This window comes from Accipiter gentilis, chromosome 17 (genome assembly GCF_929443795.1).
Source record: "Accipiter gentilis chromosome 17, bAccGen1.1, whole genome shotgun sequence".
NCBI lineage: Eukaryota > Metazoa > Chordata > Aves > Accipitriformes > Accipitridae > Astur > Astur gentilis.
Window position 1 is genome coordinate 1,070,843 of NC_064896.1, and position 25,091 is coordinate 1,095,933.

The window sequence follows — 25,091 nt, forward strand, 5'->3', positions numbered from 1 at the left end:
TCATGTGTGTGCACTGCATCCCATCCCATAGTCGTGTGCTCCAGTTGCTGTCGTGTGATGTATTATTGCAGAGATGATCCGAAGTGACCAAAGGCTTTGGGGAAGCAACCTGAGATACCTCAGAAGGAGCTGGATTCCCAGGTTTCCTTGCTCTCTGCAATGCAGGACACGGGGCTTACAGCCATGCTGGTCACTTCGGAAAATCTTGGCTGAATTTGTCCCTTTCTTTAATAAGCCGTACAACCAAAGGGGTCAGCAGGCCCTGCACAGCACCGCAAGATATATTAAGGCTCTTTTTTTCCTGTTCCTTTAGGGTCTTGTCATGCCACATCCCGACTAACGAGCTCTCGCTTTCCATGTGCCGCCGTAGGTTCAGCCCATACGAGTGGTACGATGCTCATCCCTGCAACCCAGGATCAGACATCGTGGAGAATAACTTCACCCTATTGAACAGCTTCTGGTTTGGGATGGGAGCGCTGATGCAGCAAGGTACGGCGGTGCCTCCCTGCCCACACACCCTCCCGCCGGTTCTCCAGCACGGACCTTTTGTCATGGCTTTTTAAATTTAAAATTTACTTTGTTTGCAACAGGAACAAGATAAAACATCTGAACAGGCACAGAAGCACTCGTCAGCACCGGCTCCCGGCTCCCCGCTGAAAGGCGGCGAGGTGTGGGAGAGGGGAGACAGCTCTCCTCCGGCACCTCCTGGGACCCGCTGTGCTGGGAAGCGCTCAGCGCCTGCTGCTCCCCATGGAGATGTGCTGTACGGCACCGGCACCGCAGCGCCCAAGGGAGCTGCTCCCTGAGGAGCTGTGTGCGTGGCCGGCAGCCTCTGGCTGGGGCCAAGGCCAGCAAAGGACTAATGAGACAATAATCTCATCAGGGGAACCGGCTGTGCTCTGCAGTTCAGGAGCTCTTGGCAACTGCGTTTGTTGTTATTCGCTCACTTTGAACTTCATCTCCATGCAGACGCCCCCCGAGCCGTGCCGGTTCACCTGCACGGCAGGGATGGCGAAACAGAGGGGGACACGTGCCAGGGCCGAGCCCTGCCTGTCTGGGGCACCAGGAAAAGGTCCAAGGCTCTTACGCCAAGAAAGCCATCCAATTTCTTCTGCGTCAGAGCGGGCCAGAGCTTTCCAGGCTTTCTTTTCTTTTTTTTTTTTTGACACCTGCCTCTATTTGTACTTTCCGCCTTTTGCGGGTCAAAGCCCCCATCCCAGCAGCTCACCCCGCAGCTCTGGGGACAGACTCATCGCTTGCCCCGCGAGGCAGAGCCCCACGAGCTGCAGCTGGCTGCCGGCACACGCGTGCCGCTGCATAACAATAATTACTATTAATGAAGCATGAACATTCTGGCAGGTGTCAGAAGGAGCAGCTCCTGAGCCTGCCATCTGGAAGCGCGCAGCTCGATGATGGAGCGGTGGCGTGTTCGCCCGTGTGCTGCTGCTGGTGCGCACAGAGGAGCACCCACCCACCGTGCCCCAAGGAGGAACGCTGCCTTGGTCTCCCTCGGCTCTTTAATTCACCAGACTCAGTGGCATCCCACAGATTCTGTAAATTCTTACTCCTGTTAATTCAAGCAATTTGTTTAATTTCAGGATCTCTGTCCTGGCTCACTCTGTTTTAAATCAACTTCTGCAGAAGACAAGGCATCTTGCCCTCTGGTCTGTCTCCATTTTCATCCTCATCTGGTCATTCTGCACATTGTGAAATGGCCTGAAACTCCCTCTAACACAGGGCAAAAGTTTCTGGGGCAAAGAGGATGGTGAGGAGATCCTCCAAGCAGCTCTGCCTGGCACCCACTGCGCGTGAGACTGGACGTTTTTAGTGTTACTGGTGTAAAATACCACAATAGCAGGGACCTTAGAAATGGGATATGGATAGGATTACATTCATATATGTGGATGGAATAGAGCAAATAGAGTATTTACAGATGGAATGAATAGAGTAAATCTGTTAGGAAGACAGCAGAAGGGGAGCCTGTGAGCAGCTCTGAATAAGGAACACAATTCAGCTGTGATCTAATTGCAGAAAATCCAGGAATAGAAACAAGTGGAAAACGTCAAACATTTGTCACACTTTAATTTACCGTATATCAGTAGTTATACCCAGAGAGCAAAAGAACCACAGCACCGGCTTGGTGGCATGCACAGTGCTACTGCTCCACGCTCCTCCTGCTGCCACTGCTGCAGTGTGTAATGTTCTTCCCAGATCTCGGCTGTCCTGATGGACAGTGACAGTTCCCAGCAAGACGGTTTAGCAGGATGAATCATCCTCTTATCAGATCCTGATAAATGAAAAGAGCTGTATTCTTTTTAACTCTATTCTGCATCTAAGAAGAAAAATATTTCAAAGCTAGACTGATGTCACACCACCCAATGTATCAAAGGGCAAGAGATGGAATGGGAAAGGAGCAGGATCTTGAGAAGAACCGAAGCAATCCTCGATATCCAAGGGTCCTCTGCTCCCTGGTGCCTCCTTGCTGCACTCAGATAGGAGAAAAGCTACACTCCATGCTATGCTTTGGTGCCACACTGCTTAAAATTGCTTTGCAAAGCCCAATCTTTGTTGCAAATTCCAGGCTGGATATATCCCCCGAACGCAGTTGTTTCAAACCCAAAGCTCTTTCCTGGCTTTAAAAGGTGTCTTGGGCAATTACAAAAATAGCACTACCCATTTAGTCCTTCATGTCTGCTAATAAAAGTCATTCCAGGCCTGTTACACCTTTTATGCTGTAACATCTCCTGCTTCCCTACTTCTAACTGGTATTCAAAGTACTGGACCCTGATGGTTCCTTTCTCTCGCTGTTTGATTTTTTTTAAAACCTTGTGTATTTGAACACACTCCCTAGAGTGAGTCCTTTGGAAAGTAATCCATATAAAAGCAAAGCACTTTTTAAATGGCAGAACAAAACACTCATAAAAGTTCATAAATAGCTTGCTATTTAAATCTCATAAAAGCAGCCTAGTTAATTACTTCAGTTTGAATGTTTCCTGTAAATTGTGCACTGTACCCAAGGTCAGCAATAAAGGGAGAGGGTTTTTCTGCAAATGCTACAAAAACCCCACTGATTTCCTTGCGTGCAAGATGTCTGGATAATTTGCCTCAAAACCAGTTGGCTTTAATTACGTAGCTGTTACAGTTTTGACAGTGAAACCTAATCCTTTTTATACATATATGTATACAATGTGTATATGTGTATATAAAACGGGTCCTCTCTCTCTCTCTTTGTTTCCCCTTCTCTCCTTCTCCCTCTCCCACCCCAGGTTCTGAGCTGATGCCCAAAGCACTGTCTACACGGATCATTGGTGGCATATGGTGGTTCTTCACCCTAATTATCATCTCGTCCTACACGGCCAACCTTGCCGCCTTCCTGACGGTGGAGAGGATGGAATCCCCCATCGACTCAGCAGATGACTTGGCAAAGCAGACAAAAATAGAGTACGGAGCAGTGAAGGATGGAGCTACTATGACCTTCTTCAAGGTGAGACCAGGCAGAGGCTTTCTACCTTCCAGGCAGAGATGCAACGCTCTCAGGCCAACAGGAGTGAGAACAAAGAACCAAGGACAAAAAACCTCCTAAGCCACCACTGCTTCTCCTTATAAGCAGGTTGTTTCAGTCTCACATCCTTGTCAAGACTTTGACCCCTGCCAGTTTAGGTTACCTAGATCCACATCATGGCCAATCTCCCCTCTCTCCATTGCTAATTGAAGTCACAATTACAAAATTGTATTGATTTTACAGCTTCAGAGACTGTACCCAATATTGGCTCCGACCCCCTAAAATGAAGCACATATTGGACACAATAGGACAGGTGTATCTTATATTAAAGCCCTACAGAAAAATCTTATGTTGCCTAAAGTATCTTCCCTATTTCCACATCTTAGTCGTTGCAGCTCCTTCCTTCTCTCTGCAAGAACAGCTCCACAGAGCCCTCGGGGCTGACCCGGCCAGCCTTCAGGGACAAAAAGAACAAATGACACCTAAAGCTGGACAAATGTTGCAAAGGGCCCTCCCTGACCAGTATTTTTCACAGCTGAAATATCTTTCTCCTCCTTCAGGTATTCACATTAATGTAGTCAAGTTTTATTAACCTCTGAAACCCAGTGCAAGGTAACACCGCCAATGCATCAGAATCAAATTACATTAATTTCTTCTCTTTAAAGCATAATTAATTTCAGAAGTTAGCCAACACTGCAGAGAAGAGTGCTAAGAGCATTCATATTTCACTATTGCCTCAAAAATGGAAAGAAACTGAGAGACTTAAAAAGACCCTTAAAACCACAGCTGGCCTGTAAAAACACACTCTAAAAAAAAGAATGAGAGAATAAAGGAATAGAAATGAGGGGCTATTAATCTCAGGAACGATCACCCTGGCTTGGAAAAGAATTTAAATTCAAGGATGAACACAAAAAGCTGTCTTTCAAGGAAAGGTTTGGAGTTACCTCCGCATGCGGTGCAGGGCCCCGCTCCCCTGGGAGCGCCGCTCAGAGCTCAGACCTGGCTGCCGCACGCTCAGGGTCCAGCGCTGGTGCTGAGAGTCTCGCTGAGCACCGGCAGATCAGAGCCTTTGGCTGCAGGGACGGGGCTGCCTCCCCCCCGGCGCTGGGGAATAGTCCTTCCCCCTCCGGTCACCCGAATTCAACAGGAAAGACATGGGGCAAAGTTTGACAAACATAGTTCACGCTTTAAAAAGCAGGTTGTGCCTGGAATACTGCAATAATTTGAATAGGCACAGTGTAAAGGCAGATAGACTAGGCCATCAGCAGTTTAACTGCCAAGACTCATTAAAGGAAGCCAACGTGCTGAATTTTAATAACGAGAAACAGCAGCACTCTCCTGCAACTTTTTTTTGGCTAGGACTTAGTTAAGGAGCCACTATACTTTCCAAATCTCCGTGCTTACTTTGACAGGCGGCAACATGGATTGGTAAAGAAACATGGAGGATTTGGTTTGGTTTGATCTTTAATTAATTCTGGGGAATGAAAATGTTGCATAGAATAGCAGGTTGCTGCTGGTTAGTTTGCTTTCTGCAGTGGAGCTGGTGCACGCGGTTTTGCCTTTGGCACGGTCAAATGCATTACGTTACCTTCCAAAAGCAATATAAACCTGGAACAGCTATCAGGAAAAGACAGACTTTTACTGTTGTGTTTTAACTACTCTTTCCAATAAGAGTTTTATATGGGAATAAAAGGAAATGGTCTTTATAAAAATCATCAAGGACACAGTATATTTATTGTTTCATATCATTATCCATCAGAATCATTCTTCAGGCTTCTAACAGGCATTTGGCAGGGTTTATTGATGCAGTGTATTTTCCTTTTTCTTTTTTATTATTATTGTGTTTGGAGATGAATTCTCCAGGATGTCCCCTCTGACAAGCGTTTCGATTACTGGAGCGGTGAGAGCGCTCGTGTGGGATGCTATGTTCACTTGTCCTTCGCGTACAGAGAAACGCAGAAGAGCCAGAATTTCTCCCACCCCTCAACGCGGTCTTTGTCAAATGACTGGCCAAATCCCGCGGTGGTTTCAGTACGGCTGCTCTGCCAGCACCACCTTCACGGGGACATCTGTCGAAGAGCACAAGGGTCGGGGGGACAGAGCAACGGGCACCTGCGGTGTCTGCCGAGGATCCGCGCTCCCTCCAGACGGGTGGGACTGAAGGACCGGCGAAGTGCACAAGGCTTCGCCTCACCTTCCTCTGCTCTGCTGAAAAGGGGGGGTTACCAGCGGAGAGACAGCCCCACGCAGGCTGTGCGACCGCTGCTCTTGAAAAGCTCCCGGAGATCCGGAGGTCAAGCAGTCCTGCCGGTGGCTGAACAGTCACTGCCGGGACAAAAGGCGGACGGCAGCATCCTAACTAGGATCTCGCCTGTTTTGTGGATTATGCACTAGGACTTAGCCCAAATTGCTACCTTGAACCTTGTATGACTGTTCCCCAAAGTCGTTCCCCTCACATTTGGAACTCACTCCTCCACATCTCCGTGTTAAAGAAGCTGCAAACCACATACACCGACCCCCCAAGCCCTGGCCCGGACCCCAGGACCCCCTTCGTCTGTGAGTGGCGGCTGTGGCCGTCGTTGTCCTTCGCTGAACCTTGTCTGGGTCTGCAGCCCTCCTGACACCTCGCAGGTCTGACGCAGCGGGAACCAGAGCCGCCGGAGGAGAGCACGACCCTGGAGCTGAGCTTAGGGAGCAATGCGAAATGGGAGGAAGAGGAAGGCAAACACCTCACGCGCTGTTCCCTGAGGTGGATCCCAAAGTGCTAACCAGATTTCTGCCCACGGTCAGGCTGACTGAGGGTTCATGCAGAGCTCACTGAAGACACTGCAGAAGTTCCCTGTTGAGCCAAGCCAAAACGCATCTCTGGGGCAGACCCACAGTAAGCGATCTTGCTCCCACAAAAGTTTTTGCCTGTGCAGCTGAGCTAACCAGCTATGGCAAATGGGAAGCAGAAGAGTTTTACCAAGCGTACTGGCAGATTTTGACTTAATGAAAAGAACTTTTGAGAAGCTATTTATTCCCTGGCAATGCAGATCGAGTTACAGGAATAAACACAGATCAATTAATTTAGGAACAGCAGCTAGTATTCATTATAAATCATGCCAGAAATCCTTCATATCTTGCAAAGGATGCTGTGTCTCTCTGAAAAATGCTGGGTTTAATGTGCGGTTTGGAGTACGAGTGTGAGAGCGTGTGTATGTGTGTACACATATATTCACTTGTACAGAAACGTTAAATCCTCAAGAGTAAGTATCTTCAGTTGGTGAAAATCAATTTATTTTTTCATACAGGCTGGAATTGAAAATCTTAAGCCTGAAAGTTACTTTCTTGCCAATTTCACTGATAAAAAAGCATATATGTCTTGGCAAGATGCCTTGTAGTGGCTCCTCTAAACTATTCCATTAATTTATTTGGGTGACTGGTCTTGAAGCATTGGTTATTAAAGGTAGCTTCTGAGCTGTGACTCTAAAGAATGAATTTAGAGACGTTCTCAGTGTTGTTGCAATTGCCGCATTCAGAGGGGCTGGTACTCAGCTCTTCACACATGCATCTCATTTAGCACTAACGTAGGGTTTTATTAAGATGCAGAGGACAGCGGACCAGATTCTGATGTTATTTATCCCAACCAAACAAGGAGAAGCTCCAGGCACATGAACCAGTGGGAAAGGTGTCAGCGGAGAGAGACACAATCGCCCTGGTGTGAACCATGGCTGCACTGAGCAGCAGCGTTCAACTACCACCTTTGTTTATTAGCAATAATCTCCATCATTCCTAAACGTTCCGGAGTTCCTGACTCTGGAATTTCTCTGCCAGGATGAAGTCAGTGTCAGGCCATTTATCTTAATGCTTCAGAGCAACCAAGCAGTTCCTCTTCACCTACCTCTGGCAGCAAAACAAAACTGTCATTGAGGGGGACCTGGGGACCCCATGGAGGATGCAGGGGCACAGGAGGGTCCCTCTGCCTCCCACCTACTCAGATGTCTTTTAGGCAGCCCATAAAAGTAAATGGTGATTCCATAGAGAAGAAATTTCCACCTAGCCACAGCATAGCAAATATCAGTTCAAACCAGTAACTAACCCCAGTAAGGATTTTTTAAGGTAAATTACTTAAGCTGTAAAATCAGAGGTGCAGCAAAACAAAATGTACACACATACAAAAAAAAAAAAAAAAAAGTCCAGCAAAATAAACACAATTTATGTGCATTCTTTACTGACTATTAAATTACTACTAAGATGTTTTTGCTTATTTGAATGGCACATTCTCAGGTAACATCACCCAAACTCCCATAAATAAGCAACCACCTTTGCAGCATGGCTGAACTATTCAGAGAGGAGGAATGGGAGGAAGGAACAACTTTTCCCCTAATAGTGGTGGAAGCTTTCTGGAATGAGGTGTGAGCTGGAGCACTGTACGCTCCTCACCATGGTTGCTCCTGCAATTTTTGATTGATGACTGCTCTCACAATGACTGACAATTGCTTCTAAAATGGATGTTTAACAAATAGCCCGGTCTATCAAACTGCTAGTGCTGCGCTGAGAATTACAGTTGGTGAATTTTCACTTGGAAAAGGAGCGTTCTTATCTCACGTTAGTGAGGTTAAAGAAACTAATAGGAAATAAATTCCCAGTGAGGAGGCGGCAGGTTTTAGACTACGGGGAGAGCCCGAGATTGCCTTGACCAGAGACATGCGTCGAGCTGCCCTGCCTGCACCGAGGTTCTGCCCTGCCCTCCCTGAAGGAGCTGCCACAGCCTTGTCTTTGGGGAAGACGAGGCCGTTGCAACCAGCGGCATTTTGCTGCGGGGAGACGGCCCTTCTCTGCTGAAGGGCTCAGCCCTGCGTTGCCAGGTCTCTGCTGTTCGTTTAGGCACGAGCAAGCAGCAACCGGTACCTCTGGCCTCACGGTGAGCTCCAGCCAGAGAGGGTGCTCGCCCCACCACGGGTGCCCCCGCCCGGGACACCCGGAGCAGGGCTCGAAGAAGCACAGCCGGAGCTGAGAAAGCTGGGCTCCTCCTGGCATTTCAAAACACAATTAAGTCCTTTCAGCTGGTCAGAAGCGGTGATTTAAGAAGAGAGGAGAAAAGTGTTTTTTCTCTTCCAGGGAGCCCTGTCTCATGTAATTTAAGTTGCCTGAAGAGCTACAATGCCTCATGCAAGTCCTATTAGCTTCACTAAATGCAGCCTATTGATTTTTTGCCAGTTTATTTTGCTCTATGCTTTAAACTGGGAGAGCACTGATGTTGTTTAAGAGCTCTGTGTCAACACCCAAGGAGCATTAAATGCAGGAAGAGAAGGAGAGAAAGGGAGAGCCAGTGAACCCAGGGGCCTCTGATGTGAACTATATAAATGTTAAACAAGTCCTTATCAGCAAGCCAAGTATGCTATTCATTTCAATTACCCATTGTAATGCACAGATATTTAATAATCCTTTTGGAGGCTACATTTCTTGCTGCTCTTTGAGGTTTGATAGGTGCCACAAATCTACCTTACAGGCACTGGTCCAGATTTTCAAGTGAGGGAGATTATCCTGCCTCTTGAATGAAGTTTGCTCCGGCACATCCACTACTGCACGTTCATCAAGTGGATTATAACAAGCACGAGCTTTAACTGAGAAGAAATGAGTCCACAGATATTTCAGTCAGGAGAACGATCCCACAGGGTTAAAGACAGAGAAACAGCCTTTGCCACTGCGCTACACTAACTAACTTTGGGGTGTCAAGCTTTTGTTTAACTTTTGTTAAACATGCTGAAAAAAGGAGGTAGGCAGGCAAAGCATTTGAAATACAAAGCATTATGAGGGACTTTTTTTCTTAGCTAATTTACCCTTATTTATAGTGGATTTATCAGAAGAACCTATGCTGGCACATTTTTGGGTGATACTGAAAAAATGACGGGGGAGATGTGATAGCAGCAGTTGGGATGGGCTGGGGCTCCATCTCCTGCTTTCTTATGGGAAGGACAGAGACCTGAAACGGAGATAAACGACAGCTAAACCAGAAAGCGCAGCTTCTGCTGCAGCGACTCCTCGTGCAGCTGCAGGTGAGCAGTTACCCTTATTCAAGGCAAAGCACAAAGACTTATCAGCCCCTCCAACTTATCAGCCAGCTTCAGGCTTTGGCTAAGTAGTGTTGTGGAGGAGGTGGTTTTGGCTGACTAAGCTGCCTCTTATAAAATAAAAAGGCAAAAAGATATCTAGGAAAAACAAGAAATTAAGCAGAAAAGAAGAATGGCACATAAAGGAGCAGGCAGCAGCATGAACACAAGCCTCAATATCCAAGCGCTTTTCCAGAGCTCAGCTGGATGCATAGAGTTGGTTTGATGAGAGCTACATTTGCCCACGGGAACACAGTGACCAACGAAGGGGGTATTTCAAGAGAAAGCTGATGTGCCTTTCCTGGGGAGTTTTTCTAGACTAAAGCCAGTTACGCCTTTGGTGACAACCTACACAGAGGCAGTTCAGAAGGTGCTTGTAGATAAATGGTATATTTCAAATGTTATGGAAAGACATAAAATAACCATATTTCTTCTCACCCAATACATTTTCTAGAAGAAGAAAAAAACATTCACATGAATAGTAAGCTAGAAAACATATTCCTCCTTTTTTAACAGAATGCCTGCTGATAGTGAAAGAATATCCATGTTTATTTTTAGCCATAAGACAACCTTCTTGAATATTTCTATGCCTCTGTTTATGTGGATATGTTAAATTTGTTTGGCAGTTGCACATATCTCAGAGGAGACATGTTCCCTTGTGATGCTCGAGGAAAGAAAAAAGTATAATAGAGTGTGTGCAAAAGAGAAAAACATGCCCTCTGAAATGTTCTCTGTCCTCTCTCATTGTGCAGAAACATTACAATATAAACAAAATTGTGGTTAGGGAACTAATACATTTAAATAGATATGCCGATAGCCTGTCACGCTAGCAAGTTTGGCAAGGCACCAAGGCAGGGTCTCACTGTACCTCACTGAAGCGAATGAACTGTTCAGTTCCACCTACAAGATAAGGTCTCTGGAGCAGTGAATCTTTTTGCTGAGCATCTGCACAACGTCAAGTGTGCTGGAACCTTTGTCACTTGTTACAGCAACATGAAACCAAACAATGCTGGGCAGTGAAAGTAGAGAGACATTTAAGACAAGGTCAAATTGGTAATAGTTCCATTGTGTGATCTGTTCTCAAACTGGTATTATTATTATTTACTGAAAAGGTACCAGGTTTCAGCAAATAGAAGATTAATTCTTATTTTGGGGGTGGGGGGGTATCATTTTTCCAGAAATCCAAAATTTCCACATTTGAAAAAATGTGGGCTTTCATGAGCAGCAAACCCACAGCACTTGTCAAAAACAACGAGGAAGGAATCCAGCGAACCCTCACAGCTGATTACGCCCTGCTGATGGAGTCAACCACCATCGAATACATCACCCAGAGGAACTGCAACCTGACTCAGATCGGGGGGCTCATTGATTCCAAAGGCTACGGGATCGGGACTCCCATGGGTAAGTGACAGCGGTGGGGTTTCCGTAGGTACCCCGGAGGGGAGCTAGTTACCACAAATACAACAGATGGGATTAAGATAATCCACTCCCAACAGCAAATTCCCAAATACCAAAGTTTACGCTGTCTGCCTGTTGGAGAGAGGTCTGAACAGCCCTGCTTGACGCAGACACATTCCCTACTTTGTGTGCTTTTTGTCCTACTTTCCCTCTGTGTGTAATGGTGTTCCCCCTCCCCAGGGTCACCGTACAGGGACAAGATCACCATTGCCATCCTCCAGCTCCAGGAGGAGGACAAGCTCCACGTAATGAAGGAGAAGTGGTGGCGGGGGAACGGCTGCCCTGAGGATGAGAACAAGGAGGCCAGCGCTCTGGGCATTCAAAACATCGGTGGGATTTTCATCGTTCTGGCAGCAGGCTTGGTGCTGTCCGTCTTCGTGGCTATGGTGGAGTTCATCTACAAGCTGCGCAAAACGGCGGAGCGCGAGCAGGTACTGATTTCCTCCGTTTCCCTGCACCACCACTAGCCCGGCCATTGAGGATTTTGCACGCTGACCCCAGAGACAGGCAGGGAGATGGGCAAAGGGATTCAGCCCTGCCTCTGCTGCTTGGAGGTCCAAGCGCCCACAGCCCAAGGGCTGAAATGCAGCACCCCCAAAATGCCATCCCCTAAGGCTCCTTGCTCTGTCCCGCCCTGATAGCCTCGTGTCAGAGGGCAAATCACGTCTACTCTGATCAGGGGCATCTGCTGCTGCAGTAACTAGACTAGTAAACATTTGTAGGGTAATTCTAGGCAAGCTGACACATAAGTCATGAAAATATGGACAGAGGTCTGTGGGAGGGACCTTTCTGAGCTGTTATATCCACTCGCCACTATCACATGCAATCGTGTTGCGCATTCCAGGCATAATGTATACACGCATGAAGTCTCCATCTCTTCTCCCCACTCCTGTTCAAAGAGCCTCAAGGAACTGGTCAGGGTCCACCAGGAAGCCTCATACCTTTTTATCAACGTTTCACAACACTTATCCAAACAGCACCTCCCACCCGCAGTGGCTGATTAGTGCTCATGAAACGAGGACTGCTTTTATGTTTTTCCCTCTTCCTTGCGTATCATGGTACAGTAAGTGGAACGTGCATTTGCGTGCATGACCAGAAATCAAAGCAAGCTGCCCACGTGATGGACTAGATAGATGAAGGAAAACTGCCCACTAGCAAGCCCAGCAGGATTCGATAGCCCTCTGATTCCCAGCACGTAAGACTACCAGACCCCCAGCAGGGACCACACAAAGCACCAGCACTCCAACAGCCGCCTATAGCTCTGCCTTTTTGCAGGATTTAGTGGGTCAAAGGTACAGTTCTTGCCAAAGGAGAAAGGGGTCAACCAGATGCCCGTGCATCACTGAAGTCCCACTAAGCACAGCTGATGCCTTAAATGCAGCCTAAACCTCGTGCTTACCCTCTGCAGAGCCTAGTTTAAGCATCCTCCCGCTCACCGAGAGGTTAGCAGAACATTTTGCCAGCAGTAACGGTGCTTTTTGTCCCTGCTCTCCCCAGCGCTCCTTCTGCAGCGCCATGGCCGATGAGATCCGGCTGTCGCTCACCTGCCAGCGACGGGTCAAACACAAGCCCCAGCCACCCGTCATGGTGAAGACGGACGCCGTGATCAACATGCACACGTTCAACGACCGACGGCTGCCAGGGAAGGACAACATGACCTGCAACACTGGATTGACACCTGTGTTTCCCTAGGGAATGGGAATGGGGGGGGCGGGAGGGAAGGAATTGCGGCAGGCAAGGCTGGATGCACTCTTAACTAGGGAAGAAAGGATTAAAAAACAAGAAAAAAAAAAACAGAAAAAAAAAAAAAAGCCTGGTTTGGTTCATTTCAAGAACAAGGCCTTTACAACACAGCTGCATCGATCACCGGCATAGAAGAACTTCAAAGCATGGACTGTAACATGGGTCTTGGGGCTTTTCTGGTTTGTTTTTGTTATTTTTCGTTCCTTTTTTTTAAATGCTTAGTTCCTACAGGCCTCATGGAGTCCAAACACACTACCATCCAGGAGTCTGATGTTTACATACTGAAAACACACGGAGGCGAAACTGAATTGAGCCAAACTGACCCTTGGCGGCTAAGGAGGAGCCCCCGAGCAAGGCTTCTTTAGCATGGCAATAAAAAGAAACACTGTCAGGGGCAGCGTGAGCAGCCATCTGTGCGAGCATCTATTCCACACTGACATACACAGCACATTTAGGATACATTGTCCAGGAAAGGGAAAAGTATCTGTGAAGCACCGTCATGGTCAAGGCTGTGCCTTCTCTCGAGGCAGCTCACGGTGGCCCTTTACCTCACGGCTGTGCTGGCCGTGGCCACCACCTGCGGCTGGAAGTCCGCGTGGGGCTGTGGTGGGAGAAGGCAACACACTCTTTCACCAGTAGACCCAAGGCAGCTGACGGCAAAGGGGCAAGGAAATCTGAATGGAGCCGAACTCCTGGCCAGGGATGGGACAGCGCGGCGTGCACGGGAGCTACTGCCATCTCCGAGTGACCACCCACATGCCCTGTGCCTGCCATCTCCGAGTGACCACCCACATGCCCTGTGCCAGACTCCAGCCCGGCCCAGGGTGACACCGCAATCTCCAGGTCCTCAGCTCCTTCGCTCTTTCTGCAAAGCTCAGTCTCTCCTGCAAAGAAGCACGGAAAGCGGCTGAGTCCACAGGCTTTGGCAGCGGCAGGAGCAGAGCCGTTTCCAAAAGCCCAACAATACCAATTTCCATGAAATTCAAGCAGCACTGAACGGCAGCTCTGCTGCGTTCGCACTCGGACCAGGAGAGGACTGTATGTCTGGTTTAGGACTAAACGCTCTCTATTGCATCAGAGACCTGAAAGACGAAGTCTCAGCCTGCGGGGCCAGGGCTGGCCTGGGACAAGCCGCACTGTGTGAGCCAAACCTGACCCCCCTCTCGCTCTGCCTGGTGAAGCGCAGCCCCTCAGGCAGCATCTCCATGTGATTTAAGCAAACACACACTAAAATGATTTTAAGAAATCTTCCATGAACTCTGTTCTTATTTTCAGGTTGCTTAACCCCGAAGGCTGGTCCTGCAGATGAATTTAGTCAGAATTACCAAAGATCCCTCTGCTGACCTAAAGTAACACTCAAGTAACATCACTGAGCTCCATCCCTCCACAGGGAACCACATGGGTGGCCGGTGAGACACTCTGCGGATTAATTTGCAAAATGCAACAAATAGAAATGGCTCTGACCATTGTAACCCAGAACATCACACAGAGTACGGCAAAGGTGCTTAAAAGCTCTGATTTAAACACTGGTGTTGAAGAAAAAGCAACCTCCTTCCCTTGCACACGCTAAGGCTGACAGTGACCTGCCACAGACCGTGCTGCTGCTGGAAACCCTTTCTGCACCCACCACCTAAATCCTGGTTTGGAGGGCAGGCAGGGCAGTACAGCACAGCAATGGAGCAGCCAGTGCCCGAGCTCTGCATCCCAAAACTTCGCCTTCTGTGTCGTGAGCGTAGTGAGGTGCCACGGCCACCGCAGAAACCAGCAGCTGAACTGACCCAGTTTGCCCTCCCCTAGCTGCAAGGCCTTTCTGGAAAGTTTATCCTCGCCCAAAGGAACAAACCTGTTTGTAGCTGATTTCAGATTTTTTTTCCCACCTGTTTCTTTCTGACGCTCAGTTAGGAAGGTTATCTTTGGAGCTCATCAGTATTAGCAAATTAGCTTAAGGGGAGATAGCTGTTCCCCCCCAACACAGAACACAATTTGTCCTTATTTTGTTTTTTCCATGATGTAAAGAAGCAACAGAGTGACTCGAAACAAAAAACGGTAATTTTGACTCAAGTAAAGATATGCAAAGAATTCATGTTAATTTTCACAGAAACCATGAAAAATTAGGGTTGAAAGCTGCCACCTCAATAGGCATCGTATTCTTAATAGTTTGCTGACCAGATACCTACAGCAGAAGAGAGACTGGAAGTATGGGTCTGCTTCCCAAACCTAATGACATTCTTTCTGTATTTCTTTGCAAATCCTTAGGCTTGTCAGAGTAGTAGATTTTATGTTTTCTTTGCAGATTTCTAAGCTCTTAGAGATTTTTACAATTAAGGCAGAGATCAAAACACGGCCTGAAAATGGCTTTAAATGTCCAGAGAGTAAAACACCACAGAAAATAGCATTAATTTTGCTTCTTGGCAGATTTTTTTTTTAAATAAATAAATATTACTAATACCATAAACCCCATTTATTCATCTTTGACACCAGTTTGATTTGATTTTACCCACAAACGTCCCAGAGTGACAGGTGAGCATCTGGAACTACTGGTGCTATCTGCCAGCAAGACCAAACCCTGCAGATTAACCTTTTCCCTTCCCTCTCTGCACTGACCGTGAAATGCCATCTACCTTATGGTTTTACGGCTAAATCTTGGTCATTAAAACATTTGACATTTTACAACGAGGAAACGTTCTGCACCGCTCAAAACACCGTAGGAGCTGGGCAGCTGCCTGGGACCCCAGCCCGGCGGGGACCGCCGACTGCCCCCTTCCCCGCTGGCTCCTGCTCACTGTGAACTGAGGGGAGGTGAGATGGTTTCAGACCTCAGCCTTCCTGCGCTAAACCAGGGGCAGCTCCACCCCGAAGGAGCGTTAATTCAGCCTGCTGCTATGCTGCTTAGCAGAGACTGGAGTCTCTCCTGTCATTCCCGTTTACCCCGCGTGCTCCTTGCCTTCGTCCTGGGGAGCGCAGGAGCCTGTAAGCCATGTGGTGTTTAATTGCAGAGGAGAAGCAACGAGCCTGACGCTTCGCAGCGATGCGTTCGGAGACTTCAGAAGGGGCAGACCTGATGACAAAGCCTCAAAGCCTTCTGTGAGGCATTCTGTGACCTGTTTGTGACTGTCAGCGACTCGTGTCTTAGAAATCATCCGACTTCCAACTTTGTTCAAATCAGTTCCTTTCTGCACTTGGTAGGCAGAGGGACTGAAAAAGTGAGGAGGAAATAAAGAAAAAACAGGTTTGGGCTATTAAACTGTACCTAAACTGTTGTCACCTCAGCTCACTGTCCCTTTATCACTTGCTTTTTCTGTCCAGCTCTCCTGTGACACAAAGCAGGGGCACAGCGGGTAGCTTTGTTCGGGGTTGCTTTTCTGTTCGGAGTTACCCAACGGTGTGTGTTGGGTACGATGTCAAGACGACAGACTCACAAAGAGACGGAATATGCAAAGGGGAACCAGCTCCAGCTCTGGGCAGCCACTGCTCCCCTCTCGGTGGGTGCTCCTGCGGAGCGCGGTTGGGCCGGGTGCCAGCACGGGTGGTCTTTGGGCAAGTTGCCGCAAAGGGACCCCGTAGATCCTGGCAGCGGTGGCGGCGGTGGTAGCAGTCACCCAGTGCTCACTAACCCAAACCACGTGCGGCCAGACTGCGTGGAGACCCCGAGCCCCAGCACCCAGCGACTGTGGGGTGCGACAGCACGTCCTTGCGTGGGTATCACCAGGGTGGCGTCGGGCTGGCCGGGCAGGAGCATTCCTGGGCATCGGCCTCACGAGCCCTCTGCTGTCTGTACCTTACTTTGACATGTTTCTCAAAAAAAGACAAAAAAAAAGAAAAAGGAAAAAAAAAAAACCGAAAAGAGTGGGAAAAAAGGAAAAAAAATGGTCTCCGTGACATTCAGGGGATTTTCCTTTGTGGACATGCAGAATTTCTATGAATATAGTTTTTTGTAAACATTTTGTAACAATTTTGGTTTCATAGTAACTGTGTTACTTGCTGATCATTCTAGGCTGATGTAAATAAAATTTCCAAAAAAAAAAAAAAAGAAAAAATTCTGATTATTTTCCTTTTTAAGACACTGTGATATATCAAAGTGCACAGTTTGCTGTATGAAGTAATATGGTTTTAAATTTTAAATAAAAAATAATTTCTAGAAAATAATGAAGCTTATGCCTGTTTATACTGAACAACTCCCTTCTTCCTTGTTGAAATTTTATACCTAAACCCAAGCTGTTTAATGACATCCTCCATCTCTCCTGATAATCAGCCATAAAAAGCCAGTGATAAAAAAACCAATTCACAACTAAACCCAAACATCTTAGAAGACCTGCTACGGCTGCTTGCCAGGGGGGATTTGTGCGTGTTTAGGAGTGGTGATGATGGGCTTGACCACAAGCCACGGAGAGGAAGGAAAGATCCCCATTCGCTTCACCTTCGGTCGGGGGGAGGCAAGACAGACGATGAGGCTCAGACAGCGTAACTCTCCCTGTCCGCATATACCTGCGGAAAGTTTGGTATCAGACAAATGATTAAGTCCAGATACTCCACGAAGAGCCATCTGCAGAAACGCTCTCCCAATGTGGGTCACCTGGGGGCTGCGTGTGCTTTTCATTACAAAAAGGTGCCTGAGCCCGAGCCCCTCCGACAAGTCCGCAGGTCCCCAGCGGGCTTCAAGGTTCATAAAACCTCTGTTTACTTGCTTTCCCTTTCGATGTAAGTCAAAAATCTTATTAGCCTGATAAAAGCTGAAAGCACCCTAAAGGCCAATGTTTATTAGTCTGAAATCTTTATGACTCTACTTTATTATATTGAGGCAGGGAGAAAATGTCTGCGCTTTCTGGGATGGGAGCAATGAGAGCGATTGGGGCTGTACCGTTCGAGGCTACAATAAACTCTAAAAGCAGGGGACCAGCCCCAGGGACAGCTAGCCCAGCTCTGGGCTCCTGCAGCACGATGAGCCTCGCTCCCCAAAGCCCTCTTCTGCAAGAGGCCCTGGAAATGTGTTTGGGGTGGAAGGGTGGCATTTTAGGCACTGTGGTTGTGCATTGATTAAATAACCCCCAGAAGTTGCCATTTCCTGTACACTGAGATTTAAAAGACGGTTCCTTCCCATTTTAATTACTTTTAAGGGTCACCCTCATAAATCTTTCTCATCTCTATTCACCCGGGCCCCTGGAAAACCGCAGCTTTGACGCTCCTGCCGATGAGGGACTTCCAGAGCAGAGCCGAGTCTCGCTTTCATATTCTGAACCCCCAATCAATATGCAGAGAACATGTCAAAAAGAAAAAGGGGGAAAAAAGGTAAAAGCAACTGATGCCTTTACAAAGCTGCTTCTACATTGCTTAGCATGTGAGACCTGCTTCTGGGGATGAATTCCCTCCCCACGTGCCAAGCATTGCAGCGAGGGAACGGCTGCTCCCGTCTGCCGAGGAAAGCACGGGGCAGGACAGGGCAGCACTGGCTGACCCTGCACGGCAAACCTCCATCTGCACTAGAAATACGAGGAATTGTCAACATAAATCGTTATCACCAATAACGTGAGGCAGCAATTAACCTTGTCAGTCAACAGATCACCCTTTACTGACTGTGAACCCATCACCTCAAAGCTGCCAATCATGCTACAAATGAATAATTAATCAGACAACAGATTTCACTGGTAAAAAAGGAGATTGGTTCCCTTTGAGCACCAATTAGTCCCTCTGGGCAAAAGAGGGAGAAAATCAGGAAATGGTGAGAGAAGCATCTCTGCCCGGTCTCCCACCTCCCTGTTCCATCCAGGCACCATTAGACAATTTAGATTTTCAGCTCAGCAAAGAGAACAATTTTTAACCTGTATTTCTTTCAGCAAAATCTCATTTTAAAGCCATACGTACATCTGCAAGCAGGTGCTTTCCTGACCCTGGGTGTCAGAGCTCTGACGCATCCCTGTGCCTGCTCGCAGGGAAGGACAGATGACACAAACCACCACGACTCCTCCCTTGCACTCTTGCTCTCTACCCGCCCGCTACAAACACCAACTCTCTCCGACTCCCTCAAACCAAACCAAAACTTTGTCACTCGGGAAGGACTCAGGCAAGTTTGAACCTAAATGTTTTCATAAGCAAAATACACCTGATTTCCTTAACAAAAGGTTGGGGATGGAACAGAGAGAACGAGGGCAGCAGGAATCCAGCTTCTCCTCTAATGCACCATGCGGTGGGTTTAGCAGACCGAGAGACAGTCATTGCATGTCAGAAGAATTGCGTACGCATCGTTAACGTACAGGCCCATAACAACCATGGAAACAGGGAGCTGTGACTACATATAACAAAATAACTTTTCACTTGAAAAAGCCATTGCCTTTCAGGCATCGAGAGCCTTTCAGGATCCCGATGCAATTTTCAGAAGTGGCATTATCGTCGTCCCTAGCGAGCTTGCTGAGCATGGCTCGCACCACCTCCATCTCTTTCTCCACATATGAGAAACTGCAGCGACTTGCACCACAGGGGAAGTCAGCAGGGAGCGACGGAGCCTCCTCCAGAGACCCCTCCGTTATCCACCCCCCTTCCAGGAGGAGCAATGTGGGAACGGGGCAGGCTGGAACCAGAGGGTAATGTCAACGAGAGGTGAGACCCAGCCGAAAAGTGAGCTCGCCAGCTCACGGCAAAGCAGCCAGCACAAAACGTAAACCTGCCCTGAGCCTTTGCTGGACGCTCAGCCTGAATCCAAACCTGCTTGTGACATTTGGAAGAATTTGGTGACCCTTGCCTTCAAGAATTTCTGTGCAACATCTGCATCTGATACTTTCAGCCAGGAACTGAAATATCAAGCCAGCCACGGGGCCAGCGTTGTACAGTAACGGTCTGCTTTCAACTAGAAAAAATCCGGGATTGTGGCTTGGAGAGCTGTGCATCTCACAGGTGCTCAGGTAAACAGAGGAAAAGAAACAAAGACACCAGAAAACTTTAAGACGTGTCCTACCCAGAGGAGCAAGGAAGGGGAGGAGAGCAGGAGCCCGGCTCTGTCAGCAGAAGGGTGGGTTGAGGGTCACGGCAGCCCCAGGACAGCAGACCAGGGCAGCACTGGGACGTCCTGGGAACGCAACTGCACTCCCCGCTGGGCCCGGTGGCAGACAGGCTCTGCGCCTGCTCTTCACACCCCAGCAGAAGCTGCTCTTCTGCCGCACGTTTACAGCATCAGCAGCTATGGACATACGGCTTTGGCTTTTCTCTGCATTTGCAGACATTAAAATCATTCAGATAATAAAGAAGTGCAACACCTTGCCCCAACCTAAGAACCACTTTCCTAACACTGCTGTTGCCTGGCGCACCCCCCGTGGTGCCCGAGAACTCACGTTCAGAGGGAGACGGGGGCGCGCACAAGGACGGTCTTTACAGCGCGAGAGAGCACCAAGGACGGGTCAGGACTGGGGCAGAATCAGGCCCTGCTGCCAGACTGAGCGAGCGGGAGCAGCTCAGCTGGAGGCGTTAGTGCACAGGGACATTTTCAGAGCTGGAAGTGCTGAGCAATTTGCTGGGGCAGACAGGGTGCCGACACCTTTTATTTTAAGTAGTATCAATGGTGCTATTTAGTACACTCCGAACACCGACTGAAAGCATGATCTTAGTAAACAAGAACTGTTTTGGCAGCGCTGAAGTAACATATGGGCTCTGTATATAATGCGCCTTGAAATGGTTTTCGTAGATTAGCAAAGTGACTGCGATACAGCCAATACTTCACAACCCCAAAGATACTCTGCACTGGCTGAAAGGAGGACCAGGACTGGAGTGGCTTCTTTTTGTGGGCATTAAAGGGAAGAAGGTGGAACCAGAACACAGTCTCCAGCAGAAGGCAAAGGGGAGTCATTACAGGAAGAAAGGGGGCACATGGCAGAGTACAGGGTTAGATGAATCATTGCAGAAAAAACTGGAAGTGTGCTGCAGAAAGGTATCAGGCACAGACCATCCCATCCTTTTAGGGCTTTTTATCCTTCAGCACTAGTTAGCTTATTTTCATCCTCCCCTGCTGCCCGGAATTTCTTTCTATTTTCTACATGCATGCTGTTTACTCACATTATGGCTTTTTCTCCATTAATGTGTTTATCTTTCTCCCTGTGCTTTGTTGGATGCACCATTCACCGCTTCTTTATAGCAAAGTGTCTGCTACACTTTGACAGCGAATTTTGCTCAGGGAAGTTTAGGCTGCTGCTAACACTGTTGTTATTGCAGGTATCATTAACCATGGAGATTTGCACCATTTTTACAGAGTCGGTGGCAGCCCCCTGTGCTCCTCAGTGCCGGGGAGCGGAGGGGCTGGGGGTGCTGTAGGGAACCAGCCCACAGGGGTATCCCCATGGTTCGCTCTACTGTAGCGAGAGCCTGTAGGGCTGGGAAGCAGGATCAGGGCACTCGCCCCTCTGGGACTGCAGCAAGCAGCAAACCCATGGGAGAGCCCGGCTGCTCCCAGCTGCCTCTGAAAATTCAAGCAGGACAGCTCAAGAAGTCATAGCCCCCCAGTGCTCCGGTGTCTGCAGTCCACACACACCTGCCCGGGCTCAGAGCTGGAACAAATGCTGTGCCACCTACCCAGCGATGGCCAGGTCAGTGTCTGGGATCTCAGTGCCTGCAACCCATGTCATCCCACCTCGGGGGGGTTATCTGCCTGTGAGGACTCCTCTGTCCTCTCTCAGAGCCTGTAACAGGCATGCCCTGAGCCAGAAAAGCATTCGAGCAAAGGAGAAAAGTTTTGGTTTGGAGAAGACCTCAAGTTGTGGAAAGGGAATGGGGTTTATTCCAAGTATTTCAGCAATATTGCTCTCCTTTTTTGTGGCCTAGCTAAAACTGCTCTGAGAGACATAATTAAAGTGTTTAAGAAGCATCTGTCATTATTAAAACAAAGTTGATTTGCAATTTTACTATTTTGCTGCAGTTTCATTATCTTATGTAAATGAGCTGTCTATTCCCTTCTGCAGCGTGGGCTGCAGAGGGATAGAAGTCTCAGTGAGAAAATTTATTACCAGCCTCTCACTCTTGAGATTATCAATTGCAAATGAAGGACCATAAATACATCTTCTTTAGCTGCTTATGCCGCATTAACAAATATGCTCCAAGCTAATGGCTTTGCCACTCTTGTCTGCTCAGACAGGAACAGAGCATGGCACGGGAGGACTCCTTTAGTTCACAGAAGCATTAGAGAGGCTTGAGTATCTGGGTGTTAAGCAGCAGGTTGTTCCTACAATGCTAATCCCAATCTATCCTGCAGATGATCACTCAGCTACAATAGGTAATACAATTGGAATAATTTGTCTTTTAGCATGAATTCTGGTCCTCTTGATGCACTGCAACATAATCACACCCCAAAGCCCTGCTCGCGTTTCTAGCTTTATAGCTTGCTTATACACACGCGTCTAAATTTCCAGTTTGCCTTGCTGCCCTGGTGTTTCCACAGCACAAAACATGCTTTGTCTCTAACCCCAAACCTCCTTGAAGGCTCTGAGCCTGCCAGGATCAGCTGTCCCTGGCTGCTCCTGGATGGGGAGAGACTCCCAAGCCCACAGAACGAGCCCGTGGGGAGTCCCCATGGCTGGACTGCTGGGGCAGGGGGCTATGGCCACCAGAGAGACCCTGCTCCCCTCCTGGCTGGAAATCAGTGTGAACGTAAGCAGGTCACCTGCGCGCGTGGGGCTGGCAGGGCGAAAGCACAAGAGCTCATCACCCAAGTTGCTTCTGGGCCGAACAACCCTTGGGAAACTGGAAAAATTAGATGTAACTGCTGCAGTTTTTCCTCCACACAGAGCTATACAAAAACACAAACGATCCATGTTATAGATCCTTAACCACCAACAGGGCAGGATTTGGCTCAGGTTCGATATGGCTTTGCTATCACCTGCGCTCGTATTTACAAGCTATGGCCACTACCTGACAACTGTCTCCCCAGCCTCACCCTGAACAACCAAGCGGGGGAACAGCCTTTAAAGGTGCTTTGCAAGCCATTACAGGTGCCCTTGTTTTGGTCACCAAACATCCGGCAGTGTCTGACTTTAGTAATCACCAAAGAACATTAGAAAAGAGGCAATTAGCTAAGTAGACTGGCCACAGACATTCAGGCTGAACGCAGTAATCACGACGTGGTTTGACAGGCTGCCAATGCAGAGGCTTACCGCTTGCTGTCGCAGGGATGCCAGGGTGCCCGCTTCCCCAGCAGCCGCTAGTGCTGCGGGTCTCCTCCACGTGCCAGACATCCCCAGCAAAGGTGGAGGTACATTTTCTTTAGAGTGTTTCTAGCAGGCAGAAATGGCGGCTAATACTGTGCAATCCAAACCTGGCAGCCAGCAAGGAAACATCCATCAGAAGCGGGTAATTGATGCTATCTAGGGCCAGTTTATTCCAATCAATACAGCATTCTGTACATTGGTATTCACCACAGCCCTCTTCTGTTCCAGAGGGTTAGAAAATGTTATTATCCAGACAAACCCCTAATTCCAACAAATTCGATTACCCAGGCAAATGAAAATAACACAAACAAAACCGTCTGAGATTCTGAGGGCTGAATCGCTTGTTGGTGGTTTTATTTATTTATTTCTAACAGGATTTACAGTGCACACCATCGGCGTGTTGGGTTTAAAAGCAGTTTGGAAAGAGCAGCCCTCTGGCACCCGCTTACGCAAACACAAACCCACGATTATCTTAAAGACTGCACTCCAAACAGCTTCTCGGAGGACCTGGCCCTTCCAGACTAATTGAGTGAGGCTTTTTCTCTCCTTCATCTCTTTCAGCCTCATCTGCAAAAGGCAGGCCTGTTCAGTGAGGTCCGAGTGCTCCAACTTGGACCTAAGATCTATTTAAATGACCATGTTAAATACGAGATTTGGAAACCTTCTGAATTTGTTCTTACTCCCTTTAGGCTTTTTTCCAGTAAATGCCGATAGCTAGAGAAGTCTGGTAAACAAATTTGCAACCCCGAATGTTTTCTAACGCAGTGTGATTGAGGAAGGTGCTGCAGAATGGTCCCAGAAAATAAAGCTGCAATTTTTATTCCCCTCAGAATCAAGGTCTGATGTGAGAGTCTGGACTAACTCACCGATGGACTTCTGTATGCAAGCATAAGAACTGCAATTTCAAGTTTCACACCCAAGAAAGCTGTCATGGCACTCCTTTGAAATGAGCTACGAAGCAAGGATGATTGATGAAGTAAACAACAAAGCTGGGTGGAAAGGGCAATGTTACTGTTTTTCGGGAGGGGGGAGGGGAATAATTTTCATTACAAAGCCTCCAATGAAAATTTTAAAACAATCTAAAATTATTTAGTTTTTCTCAAAACACAGTAGGGAGAGAAATGCCACTTGCCCTGCCAGGGCTGCAGGGACCCATGGACCTTGGCGTCTCCATGCAGTCCCTCACCCCCAAAAGGCAAAACTTTTGCATGAAGCCATTCAGAAGTATTTCTGCCAGGCTAGCCGATGTCTCGGCATGCTCCCCTTGCAGAAGTCAGGACCTTGCCTGCCAGCTGTTGCAATGGCTTTCCCTGCACTCACCATTTTGTTCTCCCCAGGTTCCGCGTCTGCGCTGTTGCAATCCAAACCATAGGTGCTCTCTTCTTTTAAGCAAGATCATTTGAAAACGCTTTGTTCTGTTATACACTGGAATATGTAAAAAAAGTCTTTCCGAGGCTGGTGGCAGGCCTAAGGCAGCACTCTAATTAGGCCATCAATAACCCAGAGCAGCTGCTCAGAAAGAATTCAGCTGTTCAAAGATGGAAAAGTCCATTAAGTTTATTGCATGAAATGTTGGACATGGTTTAGACAGAGGATCACTGCCAAATTATATAAACTACCAAAAATCTGCCAAATGAAGGAAGTGGAGGCAGGACAGGGCATTTTTAAACTGTCATTACCCCCGGAGGGAAGGGGAGATCCATTTATCTAGTGTTGCTATCAAGAAGCAACAAGTGTGATGACATTTGCAGAGCCAGTGCTGCTATTCCATGGCTGATTTAGAAGAGCAGAGCTTTTGGGGGAGGAGGCCTGGACTAAAAGACTTCTTCAAAGCTTTTTTTCCTTGCAAGCAGGCAGCAAGTTAAGGTCATAAAATGCTAAAGAAAATAACACGTATACCCTCTATTTACTAACAACAAGACGACCTCAGAACTCAGCTTTGTTTCAGGAGCTCCAAAAATCTAACTGTACCACCAACGCTGACGTCTGGACTCGGAAGAGGCTTTTACTCATCAGATTCCTGGCACCAGCAGTTCTTTCCCAGCCACAGCACAGATGTGCACAAGCAGGCACAAAACTCTGGTTAGCTTTATTTTATCCAATCTTTTCAGAGTG

At 47.9% G+C, this 25,091-nt stretch overlaps 1 protein-coding gene across 2 annotated transcripts in view; it reads left to right on the top strand.

The window, feature by feature from the left end:
• GRIK3 (glutamate ionotropic receptor kainate type subunit 3) overlaps positions 1 to 12,747 on the top strand; it is a 120,761-nt gene extending 108,014 nt beyond the window's left edge. For both annotated transcript variants that reach the window (XM_049819969.1, XM_049819970.1), the window contains exons 12-16: positions 371 to 489; positions 3,267 to 3,484; positions 10,776 to 10,998; positions 11,236 to 11,486; positions 12,553 to 12,747. In XM_049819969.1, the coding sequence (XP_049675926.1) occupies positions 371 to 489; positions 3,267 to 3,484; positions 10,776 to 10,998; positions 11,236 to 11,486; positions 12,553 to 12,747 (1,006 nt within the window). The remainder of the gene's footprint in view (positions 1 to 370; positions 490 to 3,266; positions 3,485 to 10,775; positions 10,999 to 11,235; positions 11,487 to 12,552) is intronic.
• The last annotated feature ends 12,344 nt before the right edge of the window (positions 12,748 to 25,091 follow it).